Below are 14458 nucleotides of genomic sequence, written 5' to 3'. Positions count from 1 at the left end.
GGGAGATACCAGACTAGCTGCCCAGTGGCCTGTTCTATGGTGGCAAGCCCTGTGCACCTGGGGGCTACCTAGGGTTGCCAACTTTCTAATGGCTGAAAACCGAATACCCTTGTCCCGCCCCCGGCTCCACCTCTTCCCTGGGGCCCCGCCCCCTCCCTCCTCTCACCCCTCCCTCCACCACTCGCTCTCCACCCCAGGACTCACCTGCTGGGTGCAGAGCTAGGCTGGGGGGAACTGACGCGGAGCCTGCCCAATCGGGGCAGATCGGGGGTCAGTCCCCGTAGCAAGGGGCCGGGCAATCGGGGCATGGTGGAGCAGAGGGGGGGTGGCCAGGATCCTCCCCGCACCCCCACCCCGGGACGGCGGCACCTACCTCTTGCAGCCCGGTCTGGAAGCCAGCCACTGCTCCCCCTCCAGCATCATCAGCTGAGCAGAGGCTGCTCTTCCCACCCCCCAGTGGCGGAGGCCGGTTACTGCAGCCAACTGGACTCTGCGCCTCCGGTCAGCTCGCTGCCAGGTTCCCTGTTTCGACCGGACACCTGGCAACCGCTATGGAAGGCGCGGCTCCCTGATCGGCCCATAGCGAGGGTCCCTGCGGGTCCGGGTTGGAGCTCACCAGTGGCGGGGCGGGGGGGAGCAGCTTGCCCTGCCCCTGCCCCAGCACTGCGGATAAATAGGGGGCTTCACCATTGTCCCCCCATCAATGCAGCAGTTCCCAGGGGCGGGGGTTGCCAGGGTCTTTCCTGTTGCTGACCCCCCTGCCTCCCACCCACAGGTGGCCGATAAATATGGCAGCCCGCGGCACCGTCTGAGATCCCCGCTGCACGCCACCCTGCAGGTCTCCTCTCCCCTCTCCGGCTCCTCCCCCTTCCTCCGCGCCACCGAGTTCTCCTTCGACGCCTCCGTGGTCAGGAGGTCGCTGGAGGAGGACGAGCAGCCTTCGTCCCCGCTGATCCGCTACCGGCCCCTGACCAACGCTTCCTCCCAAGAGGCCTTGGGATGCACCCCCACCAGCTCGCCCCCCAAGTCCTGCCACAGCTCGGACAGCTCGCCCATCTACACCCGGAGGGACCGCCGGGCCGAGCGGCACAGCGAAGGTAATGGCTGCATGGGGGAGCCACCTTTACACAGGAAACCCTTCCACAGCATTACCTGCCCTGCTCCCTACAGCGCCCCCTGCTGGGAGAGGTGGGGCCTGGAGTAGCTGGGAACTCTCCCCACAGCCAGCGCTCCTGCCCTGCTCCCTACAGCGCCCCCTGCTGGGAGAGGTGGGGCCTGGAGTAGCTGGGAGCTCTCCCCACAGCCAGCGCTCCTGCCCTGCTCCCTACAGCGCCCCCTGCTGGGAGAGGTGGGGCCTGGAGTAGCTGGGAGCTCTCCCCACAGCCAGCGCTCCTGCCCTGCTCCCTACAGCGCCCCCTGCTGGGAGAGGTGGGGCCTGGAGTAGCTGGGAGCTCTCCCCACAGCCAGCGCTCCTGCCCTGCTCCCTACAGCGCCCCCTGCTGGGAGAGGTGGGGCCTGGAGTAGCTGGGAGCTCTCCCCACAGCCAGCGCTCCTGCCCTGCTCCCTACAGCGCCCCCTGCTGGGAGAGGCTGGGGCTGCAGTAGCTGGGAGCTCTCCCCACAGCCAGCGCTCCTGCCCTCCTCCCTACAGCGCCCCCTGCTGGGAGAGGCTGGGGCTGGAGTAGCTGGGAGCTCTCCCCACAGCCAGCGCTCCTGCCCTCCTCCCTACAGCGCCCCCTGCTCCCTACAGCGCCCCCTGCTGGGAGAGGCTGGGGCTGGAGTAGCTGGCAGCTCTCCCCACAGCCAGGGCTCCTGCCCCTTTCTCTGCAGCAGGGCTGTGCAGTGCCCTAGCTAACAGCGAGGCCCCTCTGGATTGGGTCATGGGCTGCAATGCCCGAGTCCCAGTTGGTACCTGGTGGTTTTGCCAGGCAGCACTGAGGTTTGCGCCCGTCCAGTGCCCCCGGCAGGGCTGGGGGTCGGGGAGCCCATTTTTACAGAGCTGGGATTGCCTGTGCTTGGGAAGGGAAAACACCTTCTCGCTGAGCTGGAGAACTCCCCACGGCCCAGATCTCCCAGGCTTTCCCTTAAACCGGCCTGGGAGCTCCCTTGGCAGGACTCTGCTGGGGGGCCACTGCCAACCTCCGAGGGATCCCCGGGGCCTATCCCCACCAGCCCAGGGGACGTTCTCCCAGCGCCTTTGATCTCTCTCTGCCCCAGATGACACAAGCCCATCAGAGCCTGCCAGCCCCACCATCGGGCTTGACAAGAAGACCCGGAGGAAGTTCCTGGATTTGGGGTGAGTCCCACGAACTCTGGAGGGGAAGCCCCTGCTGTCTGGGTAGGACCCACGTTACCATTGGTTCCCTGGCTGCCTATGCTCTGTGTCTTAGAATCATAGAATCATAGAATCTCAGGGTTGGAAGGGACCTCAGGAGGTCATCTAGTCCAACCCCCTGCTCAAAGCAGGACCAATTCCCATTTAAATCATCCCAGCCAGGGCTTTGTCAAGCCTGGCCTTAAAAACCTCTAAGGATGGAGATTCCACCACCTCCCTAGGGAACCCATTCCAGTGCTTCACCACCCTCCTAGTGAAAAAGTGTTTCCTAATATCCAACCTAGACCTCCCCCACTGCAACTTGAGACCATTGCTTCTTGTTCTGTCATGTGGTACCACTGAGAACAGTCTAGATCCATCCTCTTTGGAACCCCCTTTCAGGTAGTTGAAAGCAGCTATCAAATCCCCCCTCATTCTTCTCTTCTGCAGACTAAACAATCCCAGTTCTCTCAGCCTCTCCTCATAAGTCATGTGCTCCAGGCCCCTAATCATTTTTGTTGCCCTCTGCTGGACTCTTTCCAATTTTTCCACATCCTCCTTGTAGTGTGGGGCCAAAACTGGACACGGTACTCCAGATGAGGCCTCACCAATGCCGAATAGAGGGGAATGATCATGTCCCTCGATCTGCTGGCAATGCCCCTACTTCTACAGCCCAAAATGCTGTTAGCCTTCTTGGCAACAAGGGCACACTGTTGACTCATATCCAGCTTCTCGTCCACTGTAACCCCTAAGTCCTCTTCTGCAGAACAGCTGCCTAGCCACTCGGTCCCTAGTCTGTAGCTGTGAATGGGATTCTTCCATCCTAAGTGCAGGACTCTGCACTTGTCCTTGTTGAACCTCATCAGATTTCTTTTGGCCCAATCCTCTAATTTGTCTAGGTCCCTCTGTATCCTATCCCTATCCTCCAGTGTATCTACCACTCCTCCCAGTTTAGTGTCATCTGCAAACTTGCTGAGGGTGCAGTCCATGCCGTCCTCCAGATCATTAATGAAGATATTGAACAAAACCGCCCCAGGACCGACCCTTGGGGCACTCCGCTTGAAACCGGCTGCCAACTAGACATGGAGCCACATCTCCCAGGGACCAAGGGAGGTCGAGGGGGGGTGGGGCTGGATGGATAGAGGGGCATCTATGGGGAGGGACAAACAGACAGATGACTGCCTGGCTGGCTGGATAGATAGAAGGGTATGTATGGGGATGGATAGAGGTGTGCGGGGGGATAGATGGATGGATGAAATGTATGTATGGGGACAGACAGACGGATAGAGGGGTGTGTATGGGGATGGATGGATGGATAGAGGTGTATGTGTGGGGACAGACAGACAGATGGATAGATGCGTGTGTATGGGGATGGATGGATGGATGGATGGATAGAGGTGTGTGTGGGGACAGACAGATGGATAGATAGAGGGGTGTGTATGGGGACAGACAGATAGAGGGGTGTGGGGGGGGTTGGATGGGTGAATGCATAGAGGGGTGGGTATGGGGTTTGGATGGATGGATAGAGGTGTGGGGGACACACAGACAGATGGATAGAGGGGTGGGTATGGGGATGGATGGGTGAATGGATAGAGGGGTGGGTATGGGGTTTGGATGGGTGAATGGATAGAGGGGTGTGTATGGGGTTTGGATGGGTGAATGGATAGAGGGGTGTGTATGGGGTTTGGATGGGTGAATGGATAGAGGTGTGGGGGACACACAGACAGATGGATAGAGGGGTGTGTATGGGGATGGATGGGTGAATGGATAGAGCGGTGGGTATGGGGTTTGGATGGGTGAATGGATAGGGGGTGGGTATGGGGTTTGGATGGGTGAATGGATAGACGGGTGGGTATGGGGTTTGGATGGATGGATAGAGGTGGGGGGGACACACAGACAGATGGATAGAGGGGTGGGTATGGGGTTTGGATGGGTGAATGGATAGACGGGTGTGTATGGGGATGGATGGGTGAATGGATGGGGGGTGGGTATGGGGTTTGGATGGGTGAATGGATAGACGGGTGGGTATGGGGTTTGGATGGATGGATAGAGGTGGGGGGGACACACAGACAGATGGATAGAGGGGTGGGTATGGGGTTTGGATGGGTGAATGGATAGAGGGGTGTGAATGGGGATGGATGGGTGAATGGATGGGGGGTGGGTATGGGGTTTGGATGGGTGAATGGATAGATGGGTGGGTATGGGGTTTGGATGGATGGATAGAGGTGGGGGGGACACACAGACAGATGGATAGAGGGGTGGGTATGGGGTTTGGATGGGTGAATGGATAGACGGGTGTGTATGGGGATGGATGGGTGAATGGATGGGGGGTGGGTATGGGGTTTGGATGGGTGAATGGATAGATGGGTGGGTATGGGGTTTGGATGGATGGATAGAGGTGGGGGGGGACACACAGACAGATGGATAGAGGGGTGGGTATGGGGATGGATGGGTGAATGGATGGGGGGTGGGTATGGGGTTTGGATGGGTGAATGGATAGATGGGTGGGTATGGGGTTTGGATGGATGGATAGAGGTGGGGGGGACACACAGACAGATGGATAGAGGGGTGTGTATGGGGATGGATGGGTGAATGGATGGGGGGTGGGTATGGGGTTTGGATGGGTGAATGGATAGATGGGTGGGTATGGGGTTTGGATGGATGGATAGAGGTGGGGGGGACACACAGACAGATGGATAGAGGGGTGGGTATGGGGATGGATGGGTGAATGGATAGATGGGTGGGTATGGGGTTTGGATGGATGGATAGAGGTGGGGGGGACACACAGACAGATGGATAGAGGGGTGGGTATGGGGATGGATGGGTGAATGGATAGAGGGATGTGTATTGGGTTTGGATGGATAGATTCTCTGCTGTCTGTCTAAATTTTTCTTTTCATCCTGCTACCCTGTCCTCACCTTCCTCTGATCTGCCCCCCTGTGTGCCCGGTGCCCGTCTCTCCCCACCCCCCAGGCGCCCCCACCCCCCAGCACGCCACTAACGAGCCTCCTCTCTCTCTGCCGCAGGGTGACCCTGAGACGAGCCTCTTCCAGCAAAAGCAGGAAAGAGAAGGGGAGCAACCGGTTGTCCATGGGGAGCAGGTGGGGAGCTGCCAGCCTCCCCCGATCCTGAGCTTCTCACAAGCCACAGCCAACACCATCTCCCTGAACCCCACAATCACACCCACCCCCTCCTGCCCTGCCTTCCTCAGTGGGTCCCGTTCACCCGCTTGGCTTTTCTATCGCCAGGGGGCACTCGGCCGTTCCCACCTCCCGAGGAACGCGCCCACCCCTCTGCCCTGACAAGCAAGGAGCTCAGCCTGGTCTCCAAAGACCCGGGTGACTTGTCAAGGGCCCCGGAGCAGCTGAGACCCAGAGAGCGAGAGACAGGGAGGTGCGGATGGGAGAATGGTGTTCACTTTCAGTGATGGAGCTGGGGTGCACGGAGCCACAAGGAGAGGAAGAGAGAGAGCTCGATACGCTCAAGAGACGGAGAGATGAGAAACTGGCAGAGAGGGGAGATGAAGGAATCAGGGAGATAGAGGACTTGGGGGATGGTCTGGGTGCCCTGGATAGATCCAGACCCGGGCTGGACTCAGCTGGGCTCAGTGGGGTGGAGTCTGGTCACATCTGGCAGCTCAGATGCTCCGGGGAGCCCGGCCCCCCTGCTGGCCCCCTGGGAGCGAGGGGAGCGAGGGTGCTAACCCGCCTGCCGGCTCTTTCCCCAGGGAGCTGTCGGAGGGCTCCAGCCGCTCGTCCGTGTCCCCATTCATGCCCTTCTCCTGGTTCATGGACAGTGGGAAGGGCTTGGCCTCGTCCGGCAGCACCGTCTCCCCGACCCGCTCGCCCAAGAGGGAGGGCTTAAGCCCCAAGAAATCTGCCTCCCAGGTCAGTACCCATCCCCGCCTCACCCTGTAGGGCCAGGGGCGGCGCTGCCCTGGGGTTGGGGCCGAGCCCCCTTTAGGGCCAGGGGCGGCGCTGCCCCGGGGGGCGGGGCCATAGTCCTGTCATGACCCTTTGCAGGGCAGGCCCCTCGTTCACACCTTGGGTTACCACCTGGCTGGTACTTGATCATTTTGGCCGGTTTTTTTATGGCTTTGCCAGTGGCCAGAATAATCATTGAATCCGCTGGTTTTTTCACATGGGTGTGAAGATTTGCATTATTCTCACCAGACCCTGGGCTAGCCCAGGGTCAAAGTTTCTGGCGCCAGCTAAAGATGCTGCCGGGTTCCCCCAGCTGCAGTGTGAGTGAGACAATGACGTTCTCCATCTTTTCTCCCTAGAGACTGTCAGTGGCTCTTGGGGGGTGGGGGGTGGAGTTGCCTTCGTGGGCGGGGTGCCGGGTTTTTTGCAGTTTTTGGCACCCTGCTCATGCCTTGGCCTTTCCCTGTGGGCAGGACTCCACCCTGAGCGACGACTCCACCCCACCCAGCAGCAGCCCCAAGACGTTGAGCAGCGGCGCCAGCGAGACGAAATGCTCCTACCCCTACCACACGCTGTCCCAGTCCTCCGACGAGGTGAGCCCGCCGGGGCGGCGGAGGGGGGCAGCCTGGAGGAGCCGGTCGGCCAAATCCGACAGCAAGGGGGCTTTCGCCGCTCCACTCCTGGGCCCCAGGGCTGGGGTGACGCCGTCCAGGGGCCCCATGGAGTTGCAGATCCTTTGCCAGGCCTGGGGCGGGGGGTGTCTCAGGGCTGCCGGGTGTTGAAAGGGAAACTGGCAGCGACATTAAAAGTGCAGTTACCTGCGGGAACCGGCCCCCGAGGGGCGGGAAGAGCAGCTGGAGCCTGGAGGGGCTCGGCTAGCAGCGGCTGCTCTCCCTGGCCCCCAGCCTGACCGAGAGAACTTGGAGGGACTGGCGCCATCTGGGGGGTGTGTGTGTAACCTGTCTGCCCCTTACCCCAGCTGTGCCTCGATTTCCCCAGCCCAGCTCCTCGCTCCAGGGGACCCCCCTGCCCCACTGTGCCCCAATTTCCCCAGCCCCTCACTCTGGGGACCCCCCTGCCATGCCCGGCTGTGCCCTGATTAGGCAGGGTCCGCGTCAGTTCCTCCCAGCCCAGCTCTGCAGGCCGCAGGTGAGTCCCGGGAGATGTGGGAGTGAGCAACGGGGGCAGGGGTGGACAGCGAGCGATGGGTGGGTGGGTGGGTGGTGGTGGGGGGGAACAGGCGGGGCCACAGAGGAAGGGGCGGGGCAGGGGGTGGGGCTTCACAGGGAAGGGGCGGGAGAGAGGTGTTCCGTTTTCAGGGATTAGAAAGTTGGCCAGGATTCACCTGTGGCCTGCAGAGCCGGGCTGGGAGGAACTTCTAAAGGATCCCTGCTGGGGCGCCCTGACTTGGGGGGAACCCCCCCAGTGCTCACCCCTCCCCCTCCTTTCTGCCCCCTGCAGTTCCTGGACGAGCCCCTCAGCGCCGCCACCAGCTGGAGCAGCCAGCAAGTGGGCCAGTGGCTGGAGAGCCTGAACTTGGAGCAGTACGTGGGCGAGTTCGCAGCCCGCGAGGTGGACGGCCAGCAGCTGCTGCAGCTGGATGGAGCCAAGCTGAAGGTAGGGGTGGAGGTGGGGGGCCTGCCCCACGGCTCCTGGGTCCTGCGGCAGCTGCGAGCGGGGCTCCGGGGCAGGGCCGGCTCTAGGATTTTTGCCGCCCAAAGCAAAAACAATTTTGGCCGCCCCCCCCCCCCCCGTTTTTTAATTGCCCCACCCCCGGCCCCACCTCAACTCCGCCCCTTCCCCAAATCCCCATCCCTGCCTCCTCCCCCCAGGCTCTCAAGCCTAGGAGGGAGGGAGGGAGGGGGAGCAGCGGCCCGCGAAACAGCTGTTTCGCGCGCCGCGGCCCCTCGGGATCTCCCCCTCCCTGCCAGGTTTGAGAGCCTGGGAGGGAGGGGGAGACTCCGAGTGGCCGCGGCGCCAAGCCTGGGAGGGAGGGCGAGTAGCGGCGCACGAGCGGCAGCGGAGGTGAGCTAGGGCGGCCGGGGCACATTTTTAGGGGCGGCATTCTGGCGCTGGCCATGCCGCCCCTAAAAATGTGCCGCCCCAAGCACCAGCTTGTTTTGCTGGTGCCTAGAGCCGGCCCTGCTCCGGGGTCGGACCTTGCACCCTGCAGACATCCCTCCTCCAGGGGGTTTTGGGGCGGCATTGCCTTCCCCCAGCAAGAGGGACCACTCCCTTTGATGTACTGGGGCAGGAGGGAGGATGCTGGCCTGGGGGCCCTGATGGTCCAATGGCTACTGATCTAGATGGGCCAGCAGTGCATCCCACCGGGCTACTGGACGAGTTAATCCAATTCCCCCTTCATTAGCGTCCCATTCAGGAACCCCCAGCGCCCTCCCCTGGAGCCCGTCTCTCCCCAGCTGGGTGCTGCTCCAGGCGGGTGGGGGTGGGAAGGGCTGTGGTTGTAACCCTGAGGCACCCCCCGACGCACACCACGCCCCATTGCCTCCTCCAGGCCCTCGGCATCAGCAGCTCCACCGACCGGGCCCTGCTGAAGCGGAAGCTGAAGGACCTGAGCGTGGCGGTGGAGAAGGAGCGGAAAGCCCAGGAGAAGGTGGAGAAGCAGAGGGAGAAGCAGAAGCAGAAGAAGAAAGAGCAGGAGCCGCAGCGGAGGAGTTAGGGAGGGCGAGTTGGCACACGGCTCCCGGCGCGGGGAGGGACAGGAGGAGACTGCCCCCGCCCAGGCGAGGGGGAATCGGGCGCACGGACCGGGAGAGACACCGGACCCCACAGGGGATCAGCCCAGGTGCCAGTCTTTGGCTTGGGGCGGCACCGCCACGGAGCCCGGACCTTCCAGCCGTCTCCTGGATCCCTGCTGGCCCCAGTAGACAAGCAAACCCCTCTCCCACCCTGCCCATCCACTCCGCCATGCACGGGGCTCCTGGCACTGCTGGACCCGGCCCCACAGCTGGCTAGCGGTTGGCACCCGCCCGTGGGCTGCAGCTGGCGCGGCTTCCCCCTCCCGGCTTCCCTGCTGACCTCCGTCTGCTGCCGATTGGTTCCAGTCACCAAGGCGCCTTCCTGCTCCATGCTGATCGGTTGTCCTACCTCACCGGCCCCGTTTCCCTTAGCCCATGGGCACCACTGCTGCTCCCCACTCCCTCCCGAAAATGATGGCTCGGCCCCGGTGGGCCCGCAGGACGAAGATAGTGCATGGCGTTACCCCTCCCCCACCCACGAGCGATCCCGGGTTGCGCTCGGGGTCCCCGGGCACCCTCCAGGGGCCAGGATCGACACAGCCCGGACTAGCAGGGCCCGGCCAATTTATTCCGAGAGCACAGACACCGACCCAGGGAGAAACCACGAAGGAAATAAAACCGATTGCAACCAGCCCCCCTGGGGTCCGCTCTGCGCCACGCACCCACCCCTGCATTCCGCAGGCTGGGGGCTGGGAATGGGGCGAGGGGGTGACCTGCCCTGGGAAGCAAATTAGGCCACCAGCAGCCTGACCCTTGTCAAGTTTCCTGAAGCTCTCAGTGCCCAGGGAGATTTTAAGGCGGGGAATGAGGCAGCGTTGGGGCTGTCGATGGGACGCACCACCCAAGCCGAGGGGCAGCAGGGGGCAAGGTTGACAATTCAGCTGGTGGGTGCCGGAGAAGGAGAGATGCCGGGGGGGAGCAGGCAGGCCCTTGACACGGAGAACAAGCAGCAGCTGGTGGTTGTGATGGCAAATGGGTAGCCGGGGGCCCCAACTCTATCCAAGCATTGCAGGGGCAGAGGGGCTGCTGGGGGGGGGGGGGGGCTGTTTTGCGGCAGCAAGCACTGGAGCTAGGGGAGAAGCGGCATGCTCAGGGGAGGCGGCGGAGCGGAGGCGAGCTGGGGCAGGGTGCTGAGCACCCACCAATTTTTCCCCGTGGGTGCTTCAGCCCCAGAGCACCTCCGGAGTTGGCGGCTATGGCCTGTACCCTGCACTACAGCCTCCTCTCTGTGCTGCTGGCTGGGAGCAGGGGCCTGCCTGGTGTGGCTGCTGTGTCTCCCCCGGGGCTGGGATGGACAGAGCGAGGGGAATCAGGGATTTCAGCAGCATGTTACCCTGGGGCAGGTAGGTAAGGAGGAGGCCAAGGCCAGGCCCAGGGATGGGGGAGGTGGCATCAGCCCTGCAGTGGCCTGGCTGCATTTCAACAGCAGTGCTTTCCCCATCAGTCCCACGGGAAACCCAATCGCTCAGGCCAACCACACCGAGATCAAACATTCATGGGCCGGTGACGTGACACAGGCTGGTCCCTCGCCCTAGCAGAGGAGCCTTCAGTACCCCACACCCACCACGAGAGGGCGGGTGCACTCAGCAAATGTGAGCGAAAACACAGGCACGTTTAAAGCAGCGTAATTCTGAGCTGCCTGGGGGTGGGGTGCAGCCAGGCACCCCCCCACCCCCAGTCAGGGCCCTGCTCCCCCATTGTGCTGGGCGCTGCACACCCACAGCCCAAAGGGGCAGTCAGTGCCCATTAAATAAGTGTTGCTGTGGGGAATGCAGCCAGCAGCGATCACCCCCCTCCTCGCTTCCCCCCCGCAACACTGCAGCCTTGTGCCAGGGTACAAGAACCCTGGCAAGAACTGGGGTGTGTGTGGGGCAGCAGGACACCTGGGTTCTATTCCTGGCCCTGGGCAGGAGTGTGGTCTAGTGGTCAGAGCAAAGGGGGGCGGGGGAGTGTGTAGAAAGCAGGACTCCTGGGTTCTTTTCACGACCCGTGCCCATGCACTCTTTTCGGAGCACATGGGGCCCTGGCTGGCAAATGGGGCTAATACGTAACAGAGGGGTGTGTTCAGCATTGAAACGCTTTGGGCCAACTGAAGTCTTTGGCTTAAAACAAAGATGGGTGGGGGAGCTGTAACGCCCGCCTGTGATTCACAGCAGAGCAGCCTAGAGCCACCATAATGGGCCTTCCGGCTGTAAACCCTCCGGCAGCATTCGGGGGGTGGGGTGGGTGGGTCATGTTTATTAAACCCACCACCCTGTTTATTAAACCCTGGGCATGGGCAGTGTTACTAACTGGGGAGTCGTGGTTCTGCTTTCCTGAAACACCACGATTTGTTGTTAGTACCCCATCTCGGCTGCAAAAAGCCACGCGCCCCAGGCTGGAACAGATCCTTTGACATGACCACCGCCACCCACGGGCCCTTGAAACCCCCCAGGCCCAGTGCCGGGCTCTCCCCGCTCAGGAGCACAAGGCCCCACTTATTTTAGGAAACTCTGCCTGGAGACCGCAGCCGGGCCCACGCCCAGCTTTAGCAAGACGCAGCCTTTGGCCTAGTGGGTGCCGCTCCAGACCCGCGCCACGGTGGGGACTGCCAGCTGCTCTTTCCCTTCTTAGGACGGTGACTCAGCTGAGGGACAGGAGGAGGCTGCATCCTCACCCAGCTGGAACCTCCATCACTAACACCAGGGGGCGGTAAGGGCTGCGGGTCCCACACCAGACTCAGCTGGGGCTTTAAAGGGTATTTTTTAAGTCTTCTAGTTAAAATAAGGGCACGTTTAGGTGGCCCAGCCCCTCACGAGAAGGGGGAGAGCCCCAGATCCAATCCCCCCTCTAAGGCATTCAGTCAGGGCTGCGCTACACCCAAGCTGAGGCTCTAAGTGTACAGTTTTCCTTACAGCGATGCGCCCCCCGCCCCGATGGGGGGGGGGGGGGGCTGATCCAGTGCTGGGAAGGTGCTTTCGCCTGGTACACATGGCAGGGACGACAATACTACAGTGAGGCGCCTTGAGGCCGGTATAACTGCACCCAAACTAGGGCATGCGCTGGCTGGCATAACTAGCCTAGTAATAAAAACCTCACACGCCTCCCCGCTGGGTCTCGGGGTACGAGGTGGGGGTGTGGGCCAAGCCCCGGGCACATCAGGGCCCCACAGGAGTGAAGGGAAACCTGACAGCCAATGGAGCTGGTCCCAGGGACGGGGCTCACCTTCGCTCCCCCCCCACCATCCCCTCCAGCCAGCCTAAGGCTGCACTCAGCCACCCGCACCAGCTGCCCAGAAGGGGCCCTGGGTGAAACCCGACCTGGGAGCCTGCCGCCTCATTTTTAGAGTCGGAAAAGGCAGCAGGTGGCCTGGGGTCGGGCACTCACTGTTCTATGGTCAAGCCCTTAACTGAAGGTGGCCCGCTGAGGTGATCTGTGGAGCGGGGAGAGAGCCCTTCTCCCCAAGGAAGCTGGGTCCAGGGAGGCCTATGGGGAAATGACGCAGAGCAGCTGGCTTGTACACGGCCCTGCTCACGTGCAGCCCAACTCGGGGGTCACTAGGTTTGCAGCCGCAGAGCAGAGCCTGCCAGCCCTCCCTCCCCCTCTGCCATTGGGTGACTGCTCACACAGTACATGCTGTCCCAGCCGCCTCCCGCGGTTTTGCCTCCCCCGCGGCTGGGCAGGAGTCCTCTCAAGGGCACAGGGGAGGTGGTTTCCAGGGTTTGAAATGCAGAGTCAGCTCCCCGGAGCTTTGCGTCAACAGGGCAGCTGCGCGCTGGGCGAGGGAAGCCGAGCGTGAGGCGCTCTCTGCTGCTCTGGCTACGGGCCTTGGCTCTTTTCCCTCCCACCAGCCAGGTGGTGCCAGAAGCAGAGGTGCCTGTGTGGGACCCTGCCGCGGCAGGATAAACAAGGCCATGGAGCGCTCTGCAGAGCCAGACAGCTCCCTGCCTCGTAGCCGATGGCCAAGCAGACAGGGAAACCTGACCTCCAGGTCACTGCTCTGCCCAGAGCAGCGCACGGCCACAGCCTGCACAGTGCCACGCTGGGAAGCAGGACGCCTGGGTTCCATTCCCAGCTCTGCCAGTGCCCCCCCTTGGGAATATCGTTCCAGGCTTGCTAGGGAAAGGGTCCCTTTGGCCAGGGATCTCAAAGCATTATGGGAAGCCGAGTGTCATCCTACTGCTGGCAAACTGGGGCAGTGACTTACCCGTGGCCACACAGCAAGTCCTGAGGACCCAGGCGTCCTGGTAGTATGACTATGAATCAGTTTTACTACAGCAGCATTGAGGTCCCATTGTGCTGGGAGCTGCCGAGACGCGGTAAGCCAGACCCTGCTCTGAAGAGCTCACACTCTAAATAGACACAGAGAAGGTGGGAGGGGAAACTGAGGCACAGGGCAGCGATATGATTTGCCCGAGCTCACCCAGCGGGTCAGGGGCGGTGCTGCGAACAGAACCCAGGTCTCCTGCTGCCCAGCTCAGTGCTCCATCCAGTATGAAAGACTACTTACCTTACAGATGTTTGAAAGGGTTAATTGGCTGTAGAGGTGATTGGATCCAGTTTTAACACTCCACTGACTAAGTGGTTTGGGCCCATGCAGAAGGCAGGGTGCGAAATCCACTGCCCGGGGGGGCAGGGGGTGTTTGCTGCACACCAGGACCCCGCGAAGTGCAAAGAGACCACCACCAACACCAGGTCCGTTTTGGTCAATGTCATCTTTACGGCTCAACAATGGGATGAACGCCACGACTTAACCCACCGTGTCTTGGGCAGAAACAGGGTTCTGCCCACAGCATAAAAATATATATCTGTGCAGATCCTTTCCAGAGAACATAAACGCATGCCATGGCAATCTATCACACATGGGGCGTGCAGGGCAGCGGTGTGAAGACACAGGGAGCAGCCGGTGCCGAGGGGAGCTCCCCGGCCAGGACAGAGACAGCTAGAGGGTCAGGAAGGCGGGAGGGAGGGGGGCAGAGAGAACAGGCTTCTCCGGAGCCCAGGCCTCAGACAACACGGACGAAGTTACAATCCCTCAGACCCTCACCAGATCAGCACCTGTCTCTGCCTTGCAGAGCCAACGCCTCCAGCTCGCCTCAGCCAGCGCCATACAGCCGGTGTGGGGGGAGGGGTCCCGAGTGCTGACAGACCCGGACAGCTGCTCTGTGCTGGAAAGAGGCACCATAATGCCTCGTGTATAAGCACAGCCGAGAGAGATGGCTTCTGCACCCCATCTGGGAATCCGGGGGGACCCCACTGCAATCTCCTCCCTCAGGTGGCTGTTCTAATGCCTAGCCCCACCCCCACCCCAGCAGGGTAGGACTGAGGACAGCCCCCTCCCTTTCTCTTTGATGCCCTTCCACTGTCCCAGCTCAGGAAAGGGCAACCCTGGCACCTCCCGGCAGCCCCCTGGGCCAACCCCCCCCCCCCCCCAAGCATGGAGGCCCCCTCGCTCCCTGCACCTTCCCCACACCACTCACGACA

At 61.9% G+C, this 14458-nt stretch overlaps 1 protein-coding gene across 1 annotated transcript in view; it reads left to right on the top strand.

The window, feature by feature from the left end:
• SAMD14 (sterile alpha motif domain containing 14) overlaps positions 1 to 8916 on the top strand; it is a 61074-nt gene extending 52158 nt beyond the window's left edge. Inside the window, exons 4-10 of the mRNA XM_065422824.1 lie at positions 776 to 1097; positions 2217 to 2295; positions 5340 to 5414; positions 6041 to 6200; positions 6710 to 6829; positions 7698 to 7853; positions 8752 to 8916. Of these exons, the coding sequence (XP_065278896.1) occupies positions 776 to 1097; positions 2217 to 2295; positions 5340 to 5414; positions 6041 to 6200; positions 6710 to 6829; positions 7698 to 7853; positions 8752 to 8916 (1077 nt within the window). The remainder of the gene's footprint in view (positions 1 to 775; positions 1098 to 2216; positions 2296 to 5339; positions 5415 to 6040; positions 6201 to 6709; positions 6830 to 7697; positions 7854 to 8751) is intronic.
• Positions 8917 to 14458: the final 5542 nt, after the last annotated feature.

Source organism: Emys orbicularis, chromosome 25, assembly GCF_028017835.1.
Source record: "Emys orbicularis isolate rEmyOrb1 chromosome 25, rEmyOrb1.hap1, whole genome shotgun sequence".
Classification (NCBI taxonomy): domain Eukaryota; kingdom Metazoa; phylum Chordata; order Testudines; family Emydidae; genus Emys; species Emys orbicularis.
Note: the sequence above shows the minus strand (reverse complement) of the source record. Positions and strands in the feature narration are given on the sequence as shown.